Source organism: Mastomys coucha, unplaced genomic scaffold, assembly GCF_008632895.1.
Source record: "Mastomys coucha isolate ucsf_1 unplaced genomic scaffold, UCSF_Mcou_1 pScaffold1, whole genome shotgun sequence".
Lineage (NCBI taxonomy): Eukaryota > Metazoa > Chordata > Mammalia > Rodentia > Muridae > Mastomys > Mastomys coucha.
In genome coordinates this window covers 2,884,463-2,906,484 of record NW_022196891.1, presented here as the reverse complement: position 1 = coordinate 2,906,484, position 22,022 = coordinate 2,884,463, and the positions used below count along the sequence as shown (strand labels likewise).

General features: G+C 45.5%; 1 protein-coding gene across 1 annotated transcript in view; it reads left to right on the top strand.

The window, feature by feature from the left end:
* Bcl2 (BCL2 apoptosis regulator) overlaps positions 1 to 21,478 on the top strand; it is a 180,649-nt gene extending 159,171 nt beyond the window's left edge. The window contains exon 2 of the mRNA XM_031379887.1: positions 16,236 to 21,478. Within this exon, the coding sequence (XP_031235747.1) occupies positions 16,236 to 16,370 (135 nt within the window). The 3' untranslated portion in view covers positions 16,371 to 21,478. The remainder of the gene's footprint in view (positions 1 to 16,235) is intronic.
* Positions 21,479 to 22,022: the final 544 nt, after the last annotated feature.

Genomic DNA, 22,022 nt, shown 5'->3' with positions numbered 1-22,022 from the left:
GAGACAGAGACAGAGAGGGAGAGAGACAGAGAGAGAGAGAGAGGGAGAGAGAGGGAGAGAAAGAGAGAGGGGGAGAGAGAGAGGGAGAGACAAAGAGGGAGAGAGAGAGAGAGAGAGAGAGAGAGAGAGAGAGGGAGAGAGAGACGAGGGGGAGAGAGAGAGAGTCTAAGAGCCAGAAAGATTAAAGAACAAGCTTACTTTTAAAATAACAAGTCTTTTCTTATATTCTTATTTCATTTATATGGTGCTGATAATTTTTAAATTAGATTTTTCTCTAGGCATTTCATACTAAAAATGATCCTCATCCTTTGTAATTGCATTTCTTTTTTATTTTCTTTTTATGACTTTCATATCACAGACACCTTTGTCTTGGAATGTTAAAAGTATACATCATCCAGCTAAAAGGAAAAAAATATTGTCTTGACAAAAATGGAAAGAGGGTGTGTGGATCATCCTCTCTTTGGTTCCAAACTAGGGAAGCCTGATTTGCTTGCCCTACCTACTTGCCAAGGTTGATGTAATGGATCCCAAAGAGTTCTGAGATAGCAGAAATGGAACAACAACAACAAAAAGACAGTTCAACAATCTTCTGAAGGCTGAAAAAGCAATTTGTTTCACTCTGTGTCATGTCTAAGAAGAGACAGGCAGACATGGGAAGAGTCATGGAGAAAACCTGTAAGCTTTCAGCAGAACACAGTGTTCTAGTAAATGTAAGAACACCTTCCTGCCGAAGCCCAGAAGGACCCCTGTAAGTGGCTTGATACTATCTAGTTCTGCTATGTGAATAACAGGAAGGACCAGACAGCATCTCTTGTAGATGGAGTGGCTTGCCACCAAAAGTTACCAGCACTGAACATATATGTAGGCTTGCCTGACAGGTAGGACGTATCAAGGGAACTAAAGGTCCCCTTTAGTTTTTCATGAACTCGTCTTCTCAGTGTTGTTGAAATACGGCTTTCGTTCCATTTGAACTGGGGTCCTTTATAGCTATTGTGTAGGTTCTTATACAGAAATAGGTAGGGGGCGTTCGGACAACCATGCCAGGGATTCTAATGTCTGGTCCTGAAGGTGCATCATCAGGGTATTTATAGGAGCTGAGAAAGCAGTGGTCTCCAGTCAGACCAATGGCTTGTTCTTATCTGGAGCACAGGATCACTGGGGACATCAGGCTGGCACATAGAGTCATCTACCCAGGATAGTTGAAAGAACTACCAAGCCAGGACAGCACAGTGGACAATTGTGCTTTGAAAGGTGGTGTGGTGACTCAAACCTGTAATCTCAGTGGTCAGAAGGCTGAGACAGGAGGACTGCTGCCAGGCCAGGAACACATAGCTGAACCCTGTCTTGGAAAAGAAAAAACTAACTACTTAATTAATCAAAAGTTGAAAGAGAGTGTTCTTCTTGCAGACATTAAAACTTTGGGTTTCTTGTTTTCCCAGCAAACATGCCCTACAAACATAATGGCAGTGATTTTTTTTTAAATTTAGAGTTACTTTTAGAAAAATAATTCCCTTTTCCAAATGACATGCCATGCTAGTGAAACATACTTGGTTAAACCTGTCATCATTAACCATGGACTTATGCCTCTAGGGGGTGTGTGAAACTATACTCCGATCCCTCCATATTCCACACACACACATGTACACACACACACACACACACACACACACACACACACATGCACACACATATGCACACATACATGCAGGAACCCATGCACACACATATGCACACATACATGCAGGAACCCATGCACACATACATGCACACACCCGCACACACTAATGTACACACATATCAGTTTCCTAGGTGTTTCAGGAGATTGGATTTGGATTACCTCCAAAGACATTTAAATGATCCTGCAGGTTCAAACAGATATGAAAAGCACATGAAATTGTAAGACTTACAATTTCAAGAATGTATCAGGAATGAAAACACACCGAGAAAACATGAGATTTAGCCATTTTGTTACTCTCCTTTATCCAACAAAATCCCTCTCCTGTTAATTACAGTACCGATATTTAACTCTGTGAAGGCTGAAGGCAGCTGTAGAATAAGCCTCTGGCAGACTGAGCCCGGTCCACAGGCTCAGCATCATGTCAGACTTCCACTGTCAATTGGCACCCATAATGCTTAGCACTACGTACCTTACATTTTACCATTTTCTGGACTGTCAGGAATGGGAGGCATTAAGCACAGCCCATGTTCTATGTCAGTACCCACTGCCAGGGTCCTCTTATCCAGAAGAGGGCTGATGTCCCAGGAAGGTAGGACTCAGCATTTATTGGGTCTAAAGAGATCTTATTTGTGCCAAGAAGCCAGTATTTTATTCTTTTGAATGAAGAGGGGTGGAGAGTCGCTACCTGCTAATGTCAGAGCATAAATGTCCAAATAGAAAATACATGAAAGAAATCAAAATAGAGAAACAAAATTCTGTTTAAAATTCGAGAGTCAAGGATGGAATGGAAAAACAAGGCAGCCAGAGGAGGAGACTGGAAAGAGACTGAATAGAGAGACATGCGGTACAAAAGCAGTATCCCATCTGAGCGCTGGTAGAGCCTGGGAAAGCCAAGTCTGGAGGCCTCCGAGGCTCCACTTGGGTCTTTTCATCTAGCCTTTACTGTGTCCCCTACACCGACCTGTTGGGTCAGAAACAGTCCACAGAGGGGGGATTCAGACCCCCATCACCCCATTCAGAGGTGGAGTGGGACTCATGGCCACTGCCTACATACCAATATGTGCTGGCCCCAGACTCAGCTTCCCGTTTTTCTCCTCAATTAGGTGCATTAGAGACCTTATGCTGAATGCGTTCTAACACAGATGCGACTCCAGAGATGGCTCATTAGCTCTCACCGCTTGAATCACAGATTGGCTCCACAAAACTCCAGCCTTTCAGAAAAAAATCCTAGGGAGTGATTCATGAATATAGGCAGGGTCTTGTGAAAGGCTGTACGCCTAGGGTCTTCTGGATTTAAAGACCTTTGTGTAATAAGAAAAAATACAGAGTAGTATTTCAGTAGAGCAGATTTCCTCATCTGGGGGCTACGTTTCCAGAACGAAGGCTGCTGGCTGGGCCTGGACTGTGGCACGGTAGCCCTCCACATGCCTCCCTTGGAGCTTATGAGAATGGAAATTGTCGCTGGTTCCTTACATTGTGGGCACAGTTCTTTTTGATTCTGCCGAACAGCTGAATAGATCCTTAGGAAGGAATAAAATCCAGTTGTGAGTCCACAGGCTCTCGGGCCAGCTGTTTTAATATTCTAAACAAATCTCAGGTGGGATTGGTTTCTGTGACTCGGAAATTTTGTTCTCCTTCACATTCCAGAATCCCCTGTAAAGCAGCTCTGTAGCAGGAGAGCTCCCCCTGAATTACAAGGGAGGAATCTCTCCTTTGGGATTGGAGTCTCTATCCGTGTAAACACTCTTGAGGTGCAAGGTGACGCGCGGTCTGAGCCAACAGGGCCAAACCACAGGCTCAGAGGAGTCCAGAGTGCACCACACACACATTCCCGTGGGATCTAGCTCTGCAGTATGCACAGGAGGCCCCGTGACTTGTGGTTTCAAGTGGTCACGGGGTCCTTTCTCTGATAATGCAGCCTCAAGGGATGATTCATCCCTGCTTGGCTGCGGTTATCAGCTGGCCGTCTTTGGGATCTGTCTCAGGACAATCCCGAACCCTTGAGTTGATTCCATGCCCTGAACATCCTCAGCTTTCTCTACTTGACCTTTTTCCTTCAGTTCTAGGGATTGAGCCTAGGGTCTCATGCACGCTAGGCAAAGCTAGCACTGAGCTGCTTACCGAACTCTCTTTGAAATCCTTTAGGTGTGGGTCCTTCCCCTCCTATGCACCCTCTACAGCTCACCTTAGAGCCTCTCAATGCACTCAGTCTGTTCTGCTTTGTCCGCCTTGATCCCCTCTAACGTCCTCGCTTCATTTGTTATGCATCCTCCGAAGGACTGGCTCTTGTACATAGTTCTCCTCCCAACAGGAGAAGCACAGTGTAGTTGAAGCCGCACATCTATCTGTAGGGCTGGGGTGGCCTCAGATTCAAATCTCACTGTAACCTGGGCCAAGCCGAGGGACTTTTCTGATGTCATTCTCTTGTCTCCTGTTGTTTATAAAGGCTGCTCTGAGGGGCCTGGCACAGCAGTTAGTTCTCACTCTGAATCTCAGCTTTAGTGTCTGGCCAGAAGTAGACACTTAGCTACAACCCTGACCCCCTCTGGGTTGCTTGACTCAGATTCCAAAGATAGATCAAAGGGAGTGGAACCAGGCTCCTTTGCTCTACAAAAAGCCTCCACAAAATAGGAACTTCCAAAGTTTACTCCAATTTTCTTATGAAAACTACGTTGTATATGGATAAGGTGCTCCTCACTAAAAAACAACAATTCGATAGACCTAGTGTCCCCCACTAACGCCTTCGCCTACCCAAAGCTGAACTTCTGGTGCCTTGAGTGGGCATGTGTGGAAGGAGTGATTTGTGTAATGAGTGTAGTATTGCTGTACGGTTCACTGTCACACAAAGCCGTGGTCACCGGCTTCCCCTGAAGTACTAAGACAGTGCTGTGCACAAAGACATTTGGTAAATATTGCTTCACTGGCTACTATTTTTGCAGTCCAGCATCATGGTTTCAGTAGATGGGGTTACTGGAAAGTCTCAGGTAGAAACTCAGGTGTTGACAAGTGACATGGCAATCCAGCTCAAGAGCTTTCAGCTCTGTCTGAGGAATCACTGGTGTCCATAGGCCCAGAGACATGACTCAACTCTCATTTTGGTCTAATCAGCAAATACATGCATACCTTCCGTACCCCACTGGGCAGGCTTCATGCTATAAAATACAAGAGGACCGGCACAGTCACTCTAATAAGTACCCAGGAGCGTCCCTCACACTGGTGGGCTTTGTACAGTGGGTGGACCCATGTGGTTCCCTCTGCTCGTGTCCACAGCAGACTCGCTTCACTGCAGGAGAGTGGCTTTAGGTCAGTCAGCTGTCAACATGCCCCAGAAGTTCTGCGGATTGAGAAGATTTCAGCCACCCATCCATCTTTCTCCCCTCCCCTTTCCTCCATTCTTCTCTCCCCTTCTCCATATATGGCCCTCTAGTTCTGGCAAGAGACTGCACACGCTGACCAAGATCTGCTCTGTAAATGGCCACGCCAGCATATCTAATCCCTGTTGTTAATGAGGTTGAATCCAGAACTCTAGCCTTGACCCTGCCCAGTGTTCACATGCTCCATTACTAGCAGCTGTCGTCAGCGACAGAGACGTTGCGTTTGCCTTGTGTTAGAGTGGGTTGTCCTTTCTGGCCTCGGGAAGACCATCTGAGGAAGGAAGAGGTTTGTCAGAGAGCCAGCCAGTGTGCCTTGAAATGCATCTGGTTTTATTCACGCTGAGTCTTTCCAGGTGAACTGAGCTAAACCATAAACTACAAAACAAAAGCAGATTTTCCTGAGCGCACCCACGTGGAACACACTGAGTTTACCACCGTGTGTCAGCCCCTGACTGAGACAGAGCAGACGGAATCACCCTTCTTTTTTACTGATGGCTGGGTTGATGGCATGGATAGAAACCCTCTCCTATGGGCCGTCATTTTGACTGTCACAGAGTGAATGGTTCCCTGGGCTGCAGAGCAGGGGGCTGGGAGCAGGTTGAGACTTGTTCTGTCTTAAGGGGTGCTTTGGTGTGGACTATTGGGCTGGGAGCTTTCAGAAGAGTGTGAGCCTTGTTCGTCCCAGGCCAAAACCTGTAGGAAGAACCCACCCTAATGGACGCCACAGCTAGTCTGTGACAGATGTTCCAGGTGCTGTACGTCTTCCAGGAAAGTGTTATGGAGCCAATATGGCATGGAACTTCCAGAAGAGACATCCAGTTTCGAGAGGCACTTGCCAGGCCAGGCATGGCTGGGAGCTGCCAGGGCCCAGCAGATGTCTCCTAGGGGAGGGAATAGCATCTCCTTTAAGCTCCTTACTGGAATATATCCCATTCTGAGGTTGAACTCATTTTCAGCAGATCCCCATTAGGAAACTTGGGTTCTTTGTACCTCCTCCCACCAGCCTCAGTCAACACTTGCTGATTTAAACACGTGAAAAATCAAACATTTGGCTCCCAGCTCTGGTCCTCCCTGTTTAATCAATGAAGAGCCCCCTCTCATCCCTGCCCCCCAGCAGTGATCTACTGATGACAGCGATTAGGCCAAGCTGCCTGTGCTTTCAGTTCCCATTTTTGGCATATTTTCATGAATTAACTCTTGCAGTGACATGCTAGGCCATGCTACAGGTTCACAGACCACATGGCAGGTACAGTGGGACACTGTATGTGTGTGTGTGTGTGTGTGTGTGTGTGTCCCAAGGAATGACCTCCAGGGTGAGTGTTCCGAGCTGCCACTGGCTATATAGGGTCTCAGCACATATGGTCGCTCTCATATACAAGGGTAGACACTGAGCAGATGGGATGATGCCAAGAGACAAGGAGGTGAGTGACCACACAGTAGCCACAGATCCCAAGAAAGACAGTGGTGGGTCTATCTAAATGCTAAACTGCACATGAGGCATGGAGAATCCCATCTGGCCCCCAGGATGAGCAGAGCTTCACACTTTTCTCGCAATCTGAGGCACACTGCCTTTACTTAAGCACACTAGTTAAAATTAGCATGGAGGCCAGGCACAAGAGTGAACGCCTGTGATCACAGCTACTTGGGGTACTGGGGTGGGAGGACCACTTGACCCAACTTGAGACCAACCTACATAACATAGTATGACCCCATCTCTTGAAAACAAAGGAATGGTATACTAGGTACCCTATGGAAACATGGGGTGTGGGGAGGCTGGGGAAAAGCTCAGAGAAGCACCAGAGAAACAGGTCCTTCTCCCACACCAAAGGGTCAGAGGCCCTGGCGGAGAGGCCTGAGCCCAGGGAGCTCTGAGGCCAGCAGGGACCTGTAGAAGCAGAGTGTAATGCAGATGGACTACTCTGAGAGGAATCTGGAGGTTACCACGTGCAACATTATACTGACATATATTCTGGCATGTACCAACGCATCCCAAGCCATATCCCCAAGGATGGATGAGAAACAGAGAAGATCTTGACCGTGCATGTCCAGGTAGTGCAACAGTTTGCAGAGGAAGGAAATGTAAGGCCTGCACAAATATGAGCCTCTCACCTCCTAGTGAGGAATGCTCAGCTGGCCTGAATCCTCACCCAGAAGAAGTCTGCTGAATGAACCATCCTACCACAGTTTGCTTGAATAACAGGGAGGGAGACAGTCAGAATGAAAGGGTCTCCCTAGTGCACAGTCCACGGTGAGCAGAGTGAGAGAATCAGACACTCCGTCCAATTCCAGATAGTGTAAAATTGCTAACCATCCCCCCTTCTGACATGGATTGTAAGAAATATAGTTTTTTAAATATAGTTCATATGCCATGAAATTTCACTTGCTATGATCAATTCATTGTTTTTTTTTTAGAATATTCAAAAGGTGTTACAGCTATTACGCTAATTCCAGAACACAAAATTTTAACAATCTAAAAGGTCTTCTGTACATGTTGACAGTTACTCCATAGTCCTCCCTCTCCCCAACTCCTGACAACCATTCATCTGATTTCTGTCTCTAAAATGTTCCTCTTTGGGACATTTCCTAGAAAGGGAATTATACTGCATTTGAACCTTTATGCCAGGCCTTTCATCTTTAGCTTTTGCTTCAAGGTTCACCCAGCATATAGTACATAGCAGAGCCTCATTCCTTTATGGATAAATAATATTGCACTTTGTAGGCACACCATATTTTGTCTGTTTATCAGTTAGCAGATAGCTGGATTAGTTCTTCTCTTTGGCTATTTCAAATAATGCTGATGTGAATATTCATGTACAGTTTTTATATGAGCATATGCTTTCAATTATATTGATTATATACTAAACTCTTGGTTCATGCAGTAGCTCACTATTTAAAGAACCATCAAACTGTTTTCTTCCATGGCTATAGCCTTTTATATTCCCAGTGTCTTTGTGTTAAGGCTCTAACACTCTACACCCTCATCAACACTTGTTACTCTCCATTTAAGAATTACAGACATCCTAGGAGTTCTAAAGTGCCAGCTCACTGTAGTTTCCACTGCAGTTCCCTAACAACTAATAATCTTAAGTGTATTTTCATGTTCTTATTGGTCACATCAGGGTTATTTAGTCCATTCAAAGTCTTTGCCTATTTTTTCAGCTTGGCTAGCTATCTTTTTATGACCTAATTGTGTAAGATTCATGCACATCATACTTTCTTAAATAGTACAATAACATAAACTGACATTCTCCCCTAAATAATAACATGTTGTAAATCCAAAGCTAGAAATGTTCGAATTCCAGGAAGGGCTGTGGCCAAAGTTGAATGCAGAAAGTGAAATGGAGAGCCTTTTCCAGGGCCAGAGCCCTAGGACGCAGGTTACTAAGGGCAGAGTGTGTGGAACCCCCTAAAAAAGGCTACTCTGGTTTAAATGTAAAACAGCCCCCAGAAACTCATCTGTTCCAACATTTTGTCCCCAGTGGGTGGTGCTGTTTTGGGAGGCTATAGAAGCTTTAAGAGTTAGGGCTTATCTGGAGTGGAGGTGGGCCTCCAAAGTTCTAACCCAGCCCACTCCATGCCTCAGCTCTGCTTCCTGCTATGCCAGGCTGTTAGCAAGCAGCTTCACACTTCTCCCACCGTGGCTTCCCTGTCATGATGGACAGCATCCTCAACTCACGAGTCCGAAGAAATTTGTTCTCTCTTCTAAGCAGGTAACTTAGCACACTAACGAGACAACTGATTCCAGTGCCTCTTACTGAGTTCCTGCAGCATGCTGTAAGTCTCCTGGCCAAGATCCTGTAGGATCGGTAGGCCTACATGCACCAAAAGCTTTGAATGGACTGAGAAAACTTATGCCAATTAAGTTTTATGCCCTGTGTTTTTTAGAATACCAAGAACTTATATGATAGAGATAAATCATATTTAAAGGCTTCTTAGTGCCTTCCACAAAATCATGTTTGGTGTTGAAATGAACAAGCAGACAATGAGATGCCAAGGCTGGGTACCGATCAAGCTTTCAGTCTCTTTTGTTATGAACCTGGTGAATGGAAGGACATAGCTGTTACCCGATACCCAATTCCATGTGTGCCTTTCACACCTCCCCATGGAGGAGGGGCCTGAACCACAGCTGGATGGGCTATCCTCCCTGCAGGATTTGCATAGCTGGTGCACATCACAAGCTTGTATTTGTGCTTCTCCCCAGGTCATAACTCACCCAGGCAAGTCAAGTGGTGGGTGAGCCAAGGAACCCTTCAGGTTCCTGCCCAGGGCTTTGGCCATCTCTGGATGTGAGACTCCTATAGCAGCTGGATATGTCTGAGTACCCTTTGACCTGGTACCCTTTGACCAGCCTTCTGACCTCACAGATACCCTTGTAAGTTACTTTCAAACTGTTCTGCTCAAGAAATGAGGTGGTCTTCACATTTCCCATCTTGTGCCCTCTTTGGCTCCTGAGACCACCAGCTCGTTTGCATCCTAACTAAATCTTTATAACAAAATATATCCCAAACTTCTCTGGCCCAACCCATGGCAGGCAGGCAAGTTTTATTGTTGTTATAATTGGGCTTCTCATCTCCTGTCATTTGTCCAGCAGGTTTCAAGTTACAACCAAATGAAGCTTAGATTAGGTTTTGTTGTATGCACATCTTTGGCCTATGGTTCACAGAACCCTGCCTTCTGGGCTCAGAGCCTCTCAGTGATGGAGTTGCATTGACTGGGCAATGGGGACTCTGAGAAGGAAGAGTGGCACTTCTCATGCCTCACTGGTGTGTTCCTCTACCCCCTGAGGCCAGGCAGCTGTGTGGCCTTCGGTTCAATGTTCACACGCTATTTTTTCCTTTCCTTTTCCCTCAAACCTGAAATCAGTATTTTGGGAGAATAGGGAAGGCTCAAGAAGCAAAGTCACAGGGAACAGATGCAAGCAAGCCCCTGACAAAGCTAGCCCTTTCTACAGAGGGAACTCTCAGGGCCCATTTAGCACATGTGGCTGCAGAGGAAATCCTGCTCAGCCAAACGATAAGAAGGAAATGGAGTCACTTCCTCACCAGCTGCTTCACTCAGGTAGAAAAAAAGCCTTCACTTCCTTGTGAGTGCATGCTTCTGCTTTTGCTCAGAGCCAAACCTGATGTCAAGACAATCACGGCTTCCTTGTCCTCGGGGAGTACTTCCGGGCTCGACCAATGGCTTGTGTTCTTGCTGTCGCCTTTACGCCTTCTCTCACTGGCATCCTCTTGAGCCCAACAGTGTAATATCAGCAAATAGACAATGTTGGAAGTGATTTACATGTCTCCTACAATTCAGAAGCTCTAAGCTTCTGTATGTTTGCCTGAATGTCCAGAAGTAGCCTTATTTTATGTAACCAAGACCCCAGTGGCCTGGATTGTTATTCTTTTACTTGTAGAGAGCATTTTATAAGTGTGTCTTTCCAGAGTGGGTAAAACACTCAGGTCTTCCCAATGGTGGGCAAGCCGTCAAATGCTACCCTGGATACCTGCCTTGTGGAGGTTCACAGGGAAGGGAGGTAGAAGGGATGTCATGCTTAGCAACCATGCAGCACAGAAGCTGACCAGAGAGTAGATGATGTGCGGTGCCCTTGGGAGCTGGCTGAGCATCCTTCCTATGGGAAGGAACTGGAGCTGGCTGCAAAGGACAGCAAGTTGGCCTTCACGGGTTCTTTGGATTTAGAAGTCTTGCTATATAATTAAAGAGATCAGCTTCTTCCACTAATGTGTGTTTGTCAAATGGCTAGTGGGTGACAGACACCTGCTCCAGGGATCCAGAGAGAAGTAAAATACAAACCTACACCCCAAATGCTAATGGTTAGATGAGACAGTCATGGAAGTAGATGATCTTCATGCCATAGGTGACAAGGAACCCCCTTTAGCTTAGTGTTGAAAACGGCTTTTCTGGGTCTCTGAATGAGCAAGTGTCTGCTGAAAAGCAGAAGACACTGAGAAGTAGCGGCCTGGGCTAGGGCCTGGACATTTTGGATTTGAAGAATTTGGTCGTAGAAAATCAGCATGGAGGTGACGGGTCTGTAACTAGGTGGCCCATTCTTGCTACAGGAGGACACTGTTTAACGTGGAGCCTAAGACTGGAGACAGAGGGCATGGGTTGGAAGCCACAGCAGTCTTATGAAAGGCAGGGATGGAGACAGAAGTTTGTGCCATCAGTGTTAGGGCCATCACCCCTCCCTCCCAGGCCTTTTCCCTGCAGTGGTAACTAACTTCACCTCCAGCTCCACGTCACATGGAGCCTATCTCTGCTCTAGAGCCCACTTCACCCATGTGCAATGGGTTGGAAGTGCTATGGTACTGTCAACTGTGTTAAGTAGACACATTCCTCATGTTCTGCACTCCAGGAGCTACTGTTGAAATTCCCAGTTCATTGGTCCACACTGGTTCCTAGGTTTCTCTAGCAGGGTTAATCCCTAAAAGGATGGGTCCTCTCTTGTTGGAAGAAGAGATTCTAGCTCAGCCATTTTCCCTACTCGTACCTCCCCCTCAATTACAGTGTCCTGGGCTCAGCTCCCAGGTAGACTGCTTACACCCAGTCTTTGGCTTTGGGTTTGTTAGTAAGGAAACCCAATCTAACAGTCAGTGGCATGTGCACCATGATGGTAGGAAGAGGGGCAGACTTGGTGGAGGGAACAATGGTAGACTGCAACTGGGGGCTTAAATAGATGACTCAGTTAGCACAGTGCTAGCTACATATGCAAGGGGGCCTGAATCACTATCATCCACATAAAACCTAGGATGATATCAAGTGCCTGTAATCCCAGCAGAGGAAGCAAAGACAGAGCTTACCACTTATCCAGTCTGTGTCTCAAAAAATAAGGCAAGAAAGCAACTGAAGATGACATCCAATGTTAACTTTTGGCTTTCACATGTGTGTGTGTGCACTTGAATGCATACATGCATACCCTAGGTGAACATGCAGATATAGCACACTCAAGAAAGCAACTGGAATAGAAGCCGATAGCTTGAATGAGAATAAAGAAGTATATAATAACTTCAGAGACTTTGGTATTTAACATGGGAACAGGAAGGAGATTGACAAAGAAAGGGACAGTAAGCTGGGCAGAAGCCAAGGGCATCAAGTACATATCTAGACTGTCATAGGATGAGGTGCCCATGAAAGGTACTGCAAGGAAATTCTCCAGGAAGCAAGAGGAACCACAAAGAATGAGGAGCAGGAGTGATTTGAGTGGTCAAAGACTTTCGGGCTACCTGACAAACACACTGGCAGTTAGCCACCCAGCAGGTGAGGCTACCATGAGCCAATCTCAGAGGCATAGGCAGAAATAAGCAAGGCTACAGGAAAAGGAAGGTGACAAGAACCAAAGAGAGGGACTGTCGGCTGGTCTAGAAGGGAAAAGAAAGCAACTAGGGTGGGTCATGTGCCACCCAGACAGTGTGAGAAAATCAGAATGTCTGTATGCCAGCGAAAGGGGGCAGAGGACAGGGTGAAGCTGAAATGGTGCTGCAGAGTGGGGACAGCTGGTGGAGAAAGATTCCAGAAGCCACCGAGACAGTAAAATCCAGTTGGAGGGGGGAGAGGGGTGCCCAGGAGCTGGATTTATGGCAGTTGTGAGCTGCCCAACTTGAGTATTGGGACCTGAAGTTGGGTCCTCTGCAGGGCAGCATATACTCTTAACTTCTGAGCCATCTCTCCAGCCCCTTTGTTGTTTTTAATATATAAAATAAGCAAATAGGGCTGGACTGATGGCTCAGTGGTTAAGAGCACTGACTGTTCTTCCAGCCATCCTGAGTTCAAATCCCAGCAATCACATGGTGGCTCACAACCATCTGTAATGAGATCTGCTGCCCTCTTCTGGTGTGTCTGAAGACAGCTACAGTGTACTTACATATAATAAAATAAGCAAATAAGCACTTCAAATGGATCTTATACTTGAACAAATGATGACAGGCTGTTCAAATAACTTCAGAGATCTCCCTTACTGGGATGTGTGAGGAAGCAAGGTTCTCTCTAGAAATGGCTCTTCAGAGGTTCAGTTCAGAGCCAGCAGGGTCCCCTTGCATTTTGGAATTACTGAGGGCAGGGCTTTGGGGCCTCCGGCAATCTGCAGGGATTAAGTGATTCCCCACTGGCCTGTCCTACAAACCAATGGGCTAGTCATCAACACGGAACAAGCAGATATGGCTACTCCCACTTCCATCTTCAGAGCTAAAGCTGGCTCCCCAGGGAGCTGGAGCAAATGGGCATTACCAGAGGAGGGCACAGACAGATGGAGCTGTGCAGAACTACCAAAGGGCAAGATGGAGGGCAGACAACAGGACACTTTGCTATCACTGTGTTGGCTCCTCTTGGGACCACACTGACAGATGAATTCAAGGAGCATACGCTACTCTTCACCAGCTGCCAATTGTGCGACCGTGGGGAGGTAAATACGGTTCAGGGTTGGATCATTTGCTTAAGGACACAAAGTAATAAAGTTTCAAAGCTGAGGGGTCACCCAGATCCTTCAGCAAGTTTAGAGGCCTCTCTTCAAAGCCCCACCCCCACGCTTTCAGCCAGAAGGTACTAATTTACCTCACCTGACTCTCAGAAAGCTGTTTTTCTTTACAGTACACGTGGGAAATGGCCCTTGGGATGCTGTCTGAGACTGTAGGTGAAAAGCGGGGAAGGCATGAAGGGATTACCCAGCTCCAGGAAGGGGGGCTCTGGGGGAGACATTTCTTCAGTCCCCTAGCTCTATGTAGTAAGCAACCTGGGGAAAAACTCCTCTCCCCAACCCAGAATTGTCTCTGCTTCTGCCACTTTCTCAGCATGACTGGGAAGGTCACATGACCTATGGCTTAATTTGTTTTAGATTTTGCCACAGAAAACTGAAAGAATTCAAGAAACAGTCTGACCATATCTGTGGAAAGTTAGGGATCCAGGATGCCCTGAAGAACTGGGGTATCTTTGGCTGGGCCTTTAGGGGCTCACACACTCATGGATATGAAAAAGATGGGAGAAGACCACCGGATGTGCAGCTCTCTTTCTTCTACCTCCTCATGCACAAGGAAGGCTACTTAGGGACCGTCAAGGTGGAGCCTGATCTGTGCCTGAGAGAACTGTGCACATGTTTCATTTGTACCCTACGCTGTCTTTTCTGGAACTCAGTTTTAGACATCCCCAACAATAGATACATAATAAGAAATCATCTGCGCCCCCTCCTGGCAAAAGTTAATCTAGCCCCTCCAGAGCTACCCAACATTTGCTTGGGGCCAGCGACTCTGTAGACTATCGCTAATGTGGCCAACATCATTGGTGTTCACCTGGGCTGCTGCTTCTTCTGTGGCCCTTGGTCTAAGGGTGTCCTGTAAAGTAGACCTACTGAGCCTCCATGCCATTGGTATCTGGATCTGAGTCATCCTTCGTAGTAGGAGCTACACATGCCTTATGGGATGGTGACTCCCCTGATAGCTACCCACTGCAGCCAATAGCTCACTCACCTCAACGAATGAGGACCAGATGCTTTTCAAACATCCTTAGGGGACAAGATGGCCCTTCATATGAACCACAGCCTTAAGCCATGGTCACTTTGCAAACAGTGATCTTGGACAGAAGGCTGCCATGCGGGAGAAAGGGCACTTCAGCACGATCCCTTCATAATTGGTAACAACGTTGATGCATTGTCAATAGAGTTCTGGGAACTTATTCTTTTAAAGAATGAATGGCTAAACACCTTATGCACAAAGGAGTATCTTAATATTGCTATAATTCAGCATGAAACATAAAATGTTGTTTATACGATCCGGTACAGGATACTATGCGCTCATGAAAAATAGCTGTGTGGATACATATTTAGCAACGTGAGCAGCTCCTTTAGTCATGCATTTAGCCTCCCCTTTAAGACTACTTCAGACTCCTCAGAGGCAGTTACATGTAGAAGGACTAGATTAAGAAGCACGTGGAAGAAGTAGGCCAGACCCAAAGCAATGTGAGGGCTGAGGGAATGGCTCAGCTGGTAAAGCACATGCTTTGAGAGCATAAAGATATGCTCTAAATTCCCTGCATTGTGTGGAAAGCTAGGTGTGGTGGCACCCAGCCAAAATCCCAGTGCCACAGTGTAACCCACCTGCCTGAGGGCTGATTCTTCAGATCCTGCCTGCCTCTGATAACCACACCTCTCTGCCCACCTCCTGCTAATTGCCATTCCTCTCTCCAAGTTCCACTTAAGGGGGAAGTCCCGCCTCCTGAAACTGAAGAAGCCGTTGCTGATAGGGCCAGGTTGCTGACAAACTTGTGGGAGGCGTTTTGCCTTATATTATTCTACCTGCTGGCTTGAAACGAGAGATATTGAATGAAAAGATGGCTGATGAATACACAACTGTGTCTGGCCAGTTTTTTTAGGAACCTTCTACGCAGTTCTGGTACTTAGATATGGCTTTCCAGGTCCCTGACCCCATTCCAAAATACCCATTCGTTTTTGGCTGCTGGCCGGCCCTCGGATGGCCCCCCCCTACACTACAGGGCACGGAGCAGAGGGCATTGACTCGGATCTGGATTCAAATCCTAGTTCTACCACTTCCTGCACACATTCTTTAACCCCTAAGTACCCCCTACTCAGTAAATTCCTACAACTGAGCTAGATTGACTCTCCATCAAAACTGGAGCCCGCAATCTGGGTAGTTATGCCTGGCCCTTCTCACGGCCTCATAACTGCCTTGTGACTGACAGCCCCATTACAACTGGCCGGTGAGGCTAAAATGGGAAGAACTAAAATGATTTTGTAAGATTGGTATGAAAAATAAGAATGTATATTAGGTATCTAGTACAGTCCCTGGGATACAGCAAGCACACAATAAAAAGAAAATGTGTGAGAGACATTAACTGAACTATGCTTTATTGTTTTTATGAATGGCCATGCAAGCAAAAAAAAAAAAAAATTGCAAAACTGCCAACTTTCCCGTGTCTTTACTGACTTACCCATCGCCTTCCATGATATTACTTGGGGTGAGCCCTGTCTCCCAAGCGCTTTGTACAGTAAAGGGCTTCTAGTCTGCTTTATGTCATTGCCTCCAAAGAATAGGTTTGCATTCCCCTCTGATGTCTGAAGTTACCTGGCATGCTGGGGCACACTGGGCCTGGCCTCTGCCTGGCTGGTGGGGAGGCCTTATGAAATCTCTTGGTGGCTAATGTTCTTTCTTTGTCCTTCTTTCTCTCCCCCTCTGCAGGATGCCTTTGTGGAACTCTATGGCCCCAGCATGCGGCCTCTGTTTGATTTCTCCTGGCTGTCTCTGAAGACCCTGCTCAGCCTAGCCCTGGTGGGGGCCTGCATCACTCTGGGTACATACCTGGGCCACAAGTGAGGTCGACAGACCTGTCCCCAAACAAATATGCAAAAGGTTCACTAAAGCAGTAGCAATTATATGCATTATCAGTGATGTACCATGAAACAAAGTTGTGATCTTTTTTTAAAGCAGAATACTCACACATTACACACACACACACACACACACACACACACACACACACATATTAAGGCAAATGGTCGAATCAGCTATTTACTGCCAAAGGGAAATATCATTTATTTTTTACATTATTTAGAAAAAAAAAAGATTTATTTATTTAAGACAGTTCCACTGAAACTCCAGGTTTTGAAAAACCCTACCAGGAATTGCCAAGAAGCATGTGTGACTCCACCTGCTGGCCTGCGCCTGTGTCATGGATCTGTTTTCCATATTGGCCAGACTGTCCCACCATCTAAAGAGCAAATGACGCAGGACCCTGACTGTTGCCTGTAGTCTGGCTGCTAGAAGCTGTGGAGAAGGCTTCCGTGTGATCTCTAGACACTGGTCCTGGAGGCCAGGATGCTGGAAGGGGCAGGTGCCAACAAGAAAGCCTGGTGTCCGTTGGACTGGAGAGAGGACTTTTGTATATGATTCACATGGTACATCCCCAGTCAGAGGACAAAGGCTGGAAACTTCAGATGAACTTGGTACCCACGGAGACTTCCCCACTGAAAGACGGCGAGGGGAAATGCCCTTAATCCAGAGGAAATTATTTTTTTAAGCTACCAATTGTGCCGTGCCGAGAAGCGTTTTACCAGTTTATACAATATCATCCAGTACCTTAAGTCCCGACTGTAGATAATCATATATTTTGAATACACACACCCCTCCTCCAATACTCACTCTGTCTGAGGAGGAAACAAAGGCTTCTGGATTCCAGGAAGTGGATGTGTGACGACTTCTTCAGCATCAGGAAGAATGGGGTCACCTAGCGCTTCAGGCAGCCACAAGTGCCTGCTTTAACGCAGACCATCATCTGCAGAACCTCCCTGTGGCTCAGCAACTTGGCCTGGGGCAGCCTGCCCTGAGTGAGGCCCTCGCCAGCTTCCTCCCTCACCAGATTTGGAACAGAGCAGCTGGTCCCTCTCAGATCTCAGACTTACCCAGTAAGAAAGAGCAATATTGAGACTCAATTACTGGGGTCTGCTACCCTCCGGCCCTCCAGACTGGGCGTGTCTGGAGCAGGAGAGCTGCTCTTCCTAAGACACCTGCCATGGTAGAGAGGAGAAAGCAGGCACAGTGCCTGTCCTGCCTGAGGGCATAGTGAAGGCAGGGACACCACCTCACAAGGAGGAAGCCTGTGACCCTGTAGGCAGCCAGAGGTACCTGCTGGCAGTGCTCAGTCACATTTAAGGCAAGGCTTTAAGTTACTTTGGCCATAAATCCTAAGAAGCACTGAAGCGAGGTTCATGGAGTTGATGACCCATGTCTATGGATTTACATGTAAAACATTATCTTGTTGTAGTTTGGTTTTATTTGAAAAATCTGACAGAGGGAAAGAATAAAAAGTTTCAGGTATGTATGGAATGTGGAGATTATCTGTACATCCTGGGGCCAAAAAGAAAAAAAAAAGAAAAAAAAAAGAAAAGAAAAGATGGTAAATTATAGAGGAATAACAAAAGAAGTGAAAACTCCAGCTTCTCAAAGGGGAACCACTTTTTCCCCAAGTTCAGAATTAGCATGGGGTTATTTGTGGAGTAACTTTGGGGCATTATCACACCCTATACCATTCATCTGTATTAACGTTGGAATGTACTTCATTCAATGTTTATTACTGTGGTTGATATTTCAAAAGCTGCTTTCAAAAAGAATCCATGCATCTCAGCGTTGTTTAAATTGTATTTAGTTATGACCTCTAGAATGTTTGTTAGTTACACAAACAAGAAAAAGATACTTTTTCCATTTGAGATATTTGTCTCTTGATTCTTCAAAAGCATTTCTGAAAAGGTGGAACAGCTTTAGAGAGATGTGAGGGACTGAGGAAGCTGGGGTTGATGGCTCCTTCCGCTGTGTTGTCTGAGCTTACCCCTCCGGCTGTACAGACCCTGGGATTGCTTATCATGATGGAGATAGCTGCTGCCCACTTCTAAGGTTTACCTGTCCCTGGACAATTCAGCATTTAACTCAAGTTACCTAGGATTACATGCATGTTTGCTTAAACCCATGATGTTCATTCAGTTAGAAATCCAGATGGGAAACTGAGCATAGGGTAGGATCTGGCTATGGCAACTGGGCCTTCAGAGAGTTGCTTTGTGTGGCCTGTTGAGCTTAGATGTATCAGGAGTCCTCTTATCCCCCATCCCCCAGGCCTGCCTCCCTGTGCAGAGAGAGGAGAGAGAGAGAGAGAGAGAGAGAGAGAGAATGAGAGAGAGAGAGAATGAGAGAGAGAGAGAATGAAAGCAGGAAAGCCAGACCTCCCCAGTAGGTCTCAGAGAACAGGATGATCAGAACTTTTCAAGTTATTCTAATTTTTAAGCAAAATATTATCCTGTGAAAGGTTTACATTCTCCACGTGATGAATATGGAATAACAAACCCTGTGCTGCTATCCCGCCAAGATCATTGTTATGGAGGAGTTGGTTTGCAGTACACACCAAGTGGCCGGCTCCTTCAAGCTGCTTTTTGAAGTAACGATGAAGAACACAGACATTTTAAATATAAAACCTGTTTCTCTTTTGTTTTTGTTGTTATTGTTCAAACTTGGATTTGTAGAGTATTTGAAAAATGTATATACATTAACAAAAAGAAGAAGAAGAAGCTCATAGGAGTCCTTCAGGTGTGGGATTTTGTTTTCTGATTTGAATGGCAAATTCTCCCAGTCACTGGATCCCAGAACTGGACAGTATTGTGGCTGTACTTGCTCTAAAAGTAGTTGGTGATGCAATTTTTTTCTTGTTAAAAACATATTAGAAGCAAAGGGTGTATATAGAATCTGCCTTGACTAGCCTTTTTCTTCCTCCCTTTTTTTTAAAAAAAAAACATAATATCAATTATTTTTCAACCAGGAAACAGAGAGCCATCTGCATGGAGTTCATATTTGAGAAGGGTTTCACACCCGAATCTCACCTCCCCTGTAAGCTTTGAAATCTCTCCATCAGTCAAAGCCAAGCAGACATAGAAGTGGGCTGAGAGACTCAGAGAGAGCCATTGAGAAGAGCAGCCCAATGCCTTCCAGAGCCCCAGTGCTCACCCAGGCTCTCTGAAAGAGATGGAGAAAAACAGAGAGATTCATCCCCAGTGATTCCTCAGGGCCTGAACTTGTGTGCAGGCTTGAGATTTCCATGAGAGCCACAGTTAAAGGAGCACTTTCATATAGTTCAAGTTAAATCCTCCATCCTGCCCAGCTCACTTGTCTCTGCATGTTTGGGTGTAGCCTTTATTCATACATACATACATTTTTTCCACAGGCACATTCTTATTTATTACATCTAAGAGCCTTGCTGTGTCTAGGGTTTAAGGGGGAAGCAGGGTTTAGGAAGTGCTCATAAACCAGGAGGGATTATAATAATCAGGACTGAATGTAGATAATGGGAGGGGCAGTACCCACATGTGTAGGTCCCACCCTGAATAGAATAGGCAGAATTGTGAATAGTCTGTGTTTGTAATGGAACCTAGACTAAAACAACTCATAAATGTGAGCTTCAACTCTAACTGTGCTTTGAAGGTGATGGGTGTCTCTATACCTCCTTATCAGTTATGGTTAGAAATGTACACCTATACTATCAGGAAAAAATAACAGGAAAGGTTGAAATATAAGCCAGTCTAAGGAAATTAGGGAGCTGCTGAGGTTCTCTTCTGATCTTATTCTATGGTGTCTATTGCAGCTCAGACAAATATGGTCACACACTTTTTAAGAAATACAATTCTCCATTGTCGGGCCCCTGAAGGCTCTGATCTGATCTGTATTGTTGCCCAATTTGGGTCTTTCAGGGATTTTTCTATGCCATTATTATAGGGACAAAGGACACTTGTTATGAAGTGGGAGAGAGGAAGAATTCTTAAACAAGTAGAACATTCCCTGGATTAGACCAGGATGTAAAGGTCTTCAGCAAAATCAAGACTATGAGGAATGGGGACCTTTATGGGGGTCAATGTTATGTTCATCTGAAGGCTCTTTGCAAGAAGTGAGACCATTTTAAAGCTCTATGGTACATTTAGATTCCAGGGACATTGACATAGTTCAAAGTCTGGCTTAATATGGTCATGCAATAGCATATGTTTCAAGTTGGATATGGCTAATGAGTGTTTAAACAGTAAGCTTGACATTTTAACCAATGGGATATTTAAACAACAACCTACCAGTGGGTAGGGACATCTGTTTCTCACTGTTTATTATACACAACATAGAAAAAATTAGATAAGATTGAATTAAGTAAAACATTGTGAGACTGAATTAGGTAAACGATTGTGGCAGTCTCTTAGCCTCTGCCAGGGAACTGTTCAATCTTCTATAGACATCTGTGCGCTGTACATCTCGCCAGGCATGAATGAAACCAGGTAGAGGGCAGATGGTACCTGAGCACTTCATCCTGGATATCTAAGAAGAATAACCTAAAGCCAGGGTTCTGTGCACCAAGTCCAGTTCAGAAGAGAAAAAGAGTCACGGAAGATGGAAAAGCTAGGTAATCAGAAATCCTGGGAATGTTCAATGTGCTGGCCATGTGGCTAGGCCACAGTGTCCGTACCTTTCAGCTTGGGAACCTGCAATGGGTCCTCCAGCTGATGGCAGATTCAGTTTTCTTTAGGAGACACTTTCCTTTGGAGAGGGGATTCTCTATTAAAATATCTTCTTAGGTTTTCAACTAAGCATTGCTTCAGCTTCAGTTACAGTGGGGTTATTTCTAAGTAATGTTCAAATAAGTGTTTTGTATTGAAAGCTTTGTAATGAAGATTTTCATACTTTTATTCATGGGCTGCTTTTAAGGTTGATACTTCTAGGCGTGGCTGATACCTACAGCACTGTACATACAAGGAATATATAAGTGTACTTGGCATAGTAAAGGTAAAATAAGTCTCCAGTTGGCTACCGTTACATATAATGGCTCCTTGTTTGTGTTGTTAGAAAACATTGCATTGCCATTAACTCCCCATGTCTGTCTGAAATAAAATAAAGTACAGTGTGCAGCATCAGTTGTCCTCTGGAACTGTTTATAACACGCTAATGTGGCTGCGCCGGCCATTCATCATTATCAAAGAAGCCTTTGGAAAGTCTTCCAAAGACCATCATGAACACATTCTAACGAAGGCCTGGGAGACAAGGCTAAGGGATTGCCTTCCAGGCAAAATTACCTCTGAAGGAACACTTTGTTTCTTGGTTGCTAGTCACCTGTACTGATAGAGCAGAATAGAGCAGCCATGAATTCCATTGCCTGAAAGAATTCATATTGCTATTTGGTGAGTTCTTTCATATGGATGGAGAGATCCCAGCCTCCATTCCTGTTACTGTAATAAAATAGTCTGGTGCTAAGAAAGCAACTTAGGAGACAAAGTCTTGAAGGTCACAATTCCAAGTTATAATCCAAGATAGCAGAGAAAAGTCAAGGCCACAAGAACTTAAAACAGCTAGTCACATCACACCCAAGAGCAGGAAACTGAATATGTGCATGTCTGTACTTAGCTCAGTTTTTTCACAATTGCACAGTTCAGGACCATCTGCCTAGGGAATAGTGCT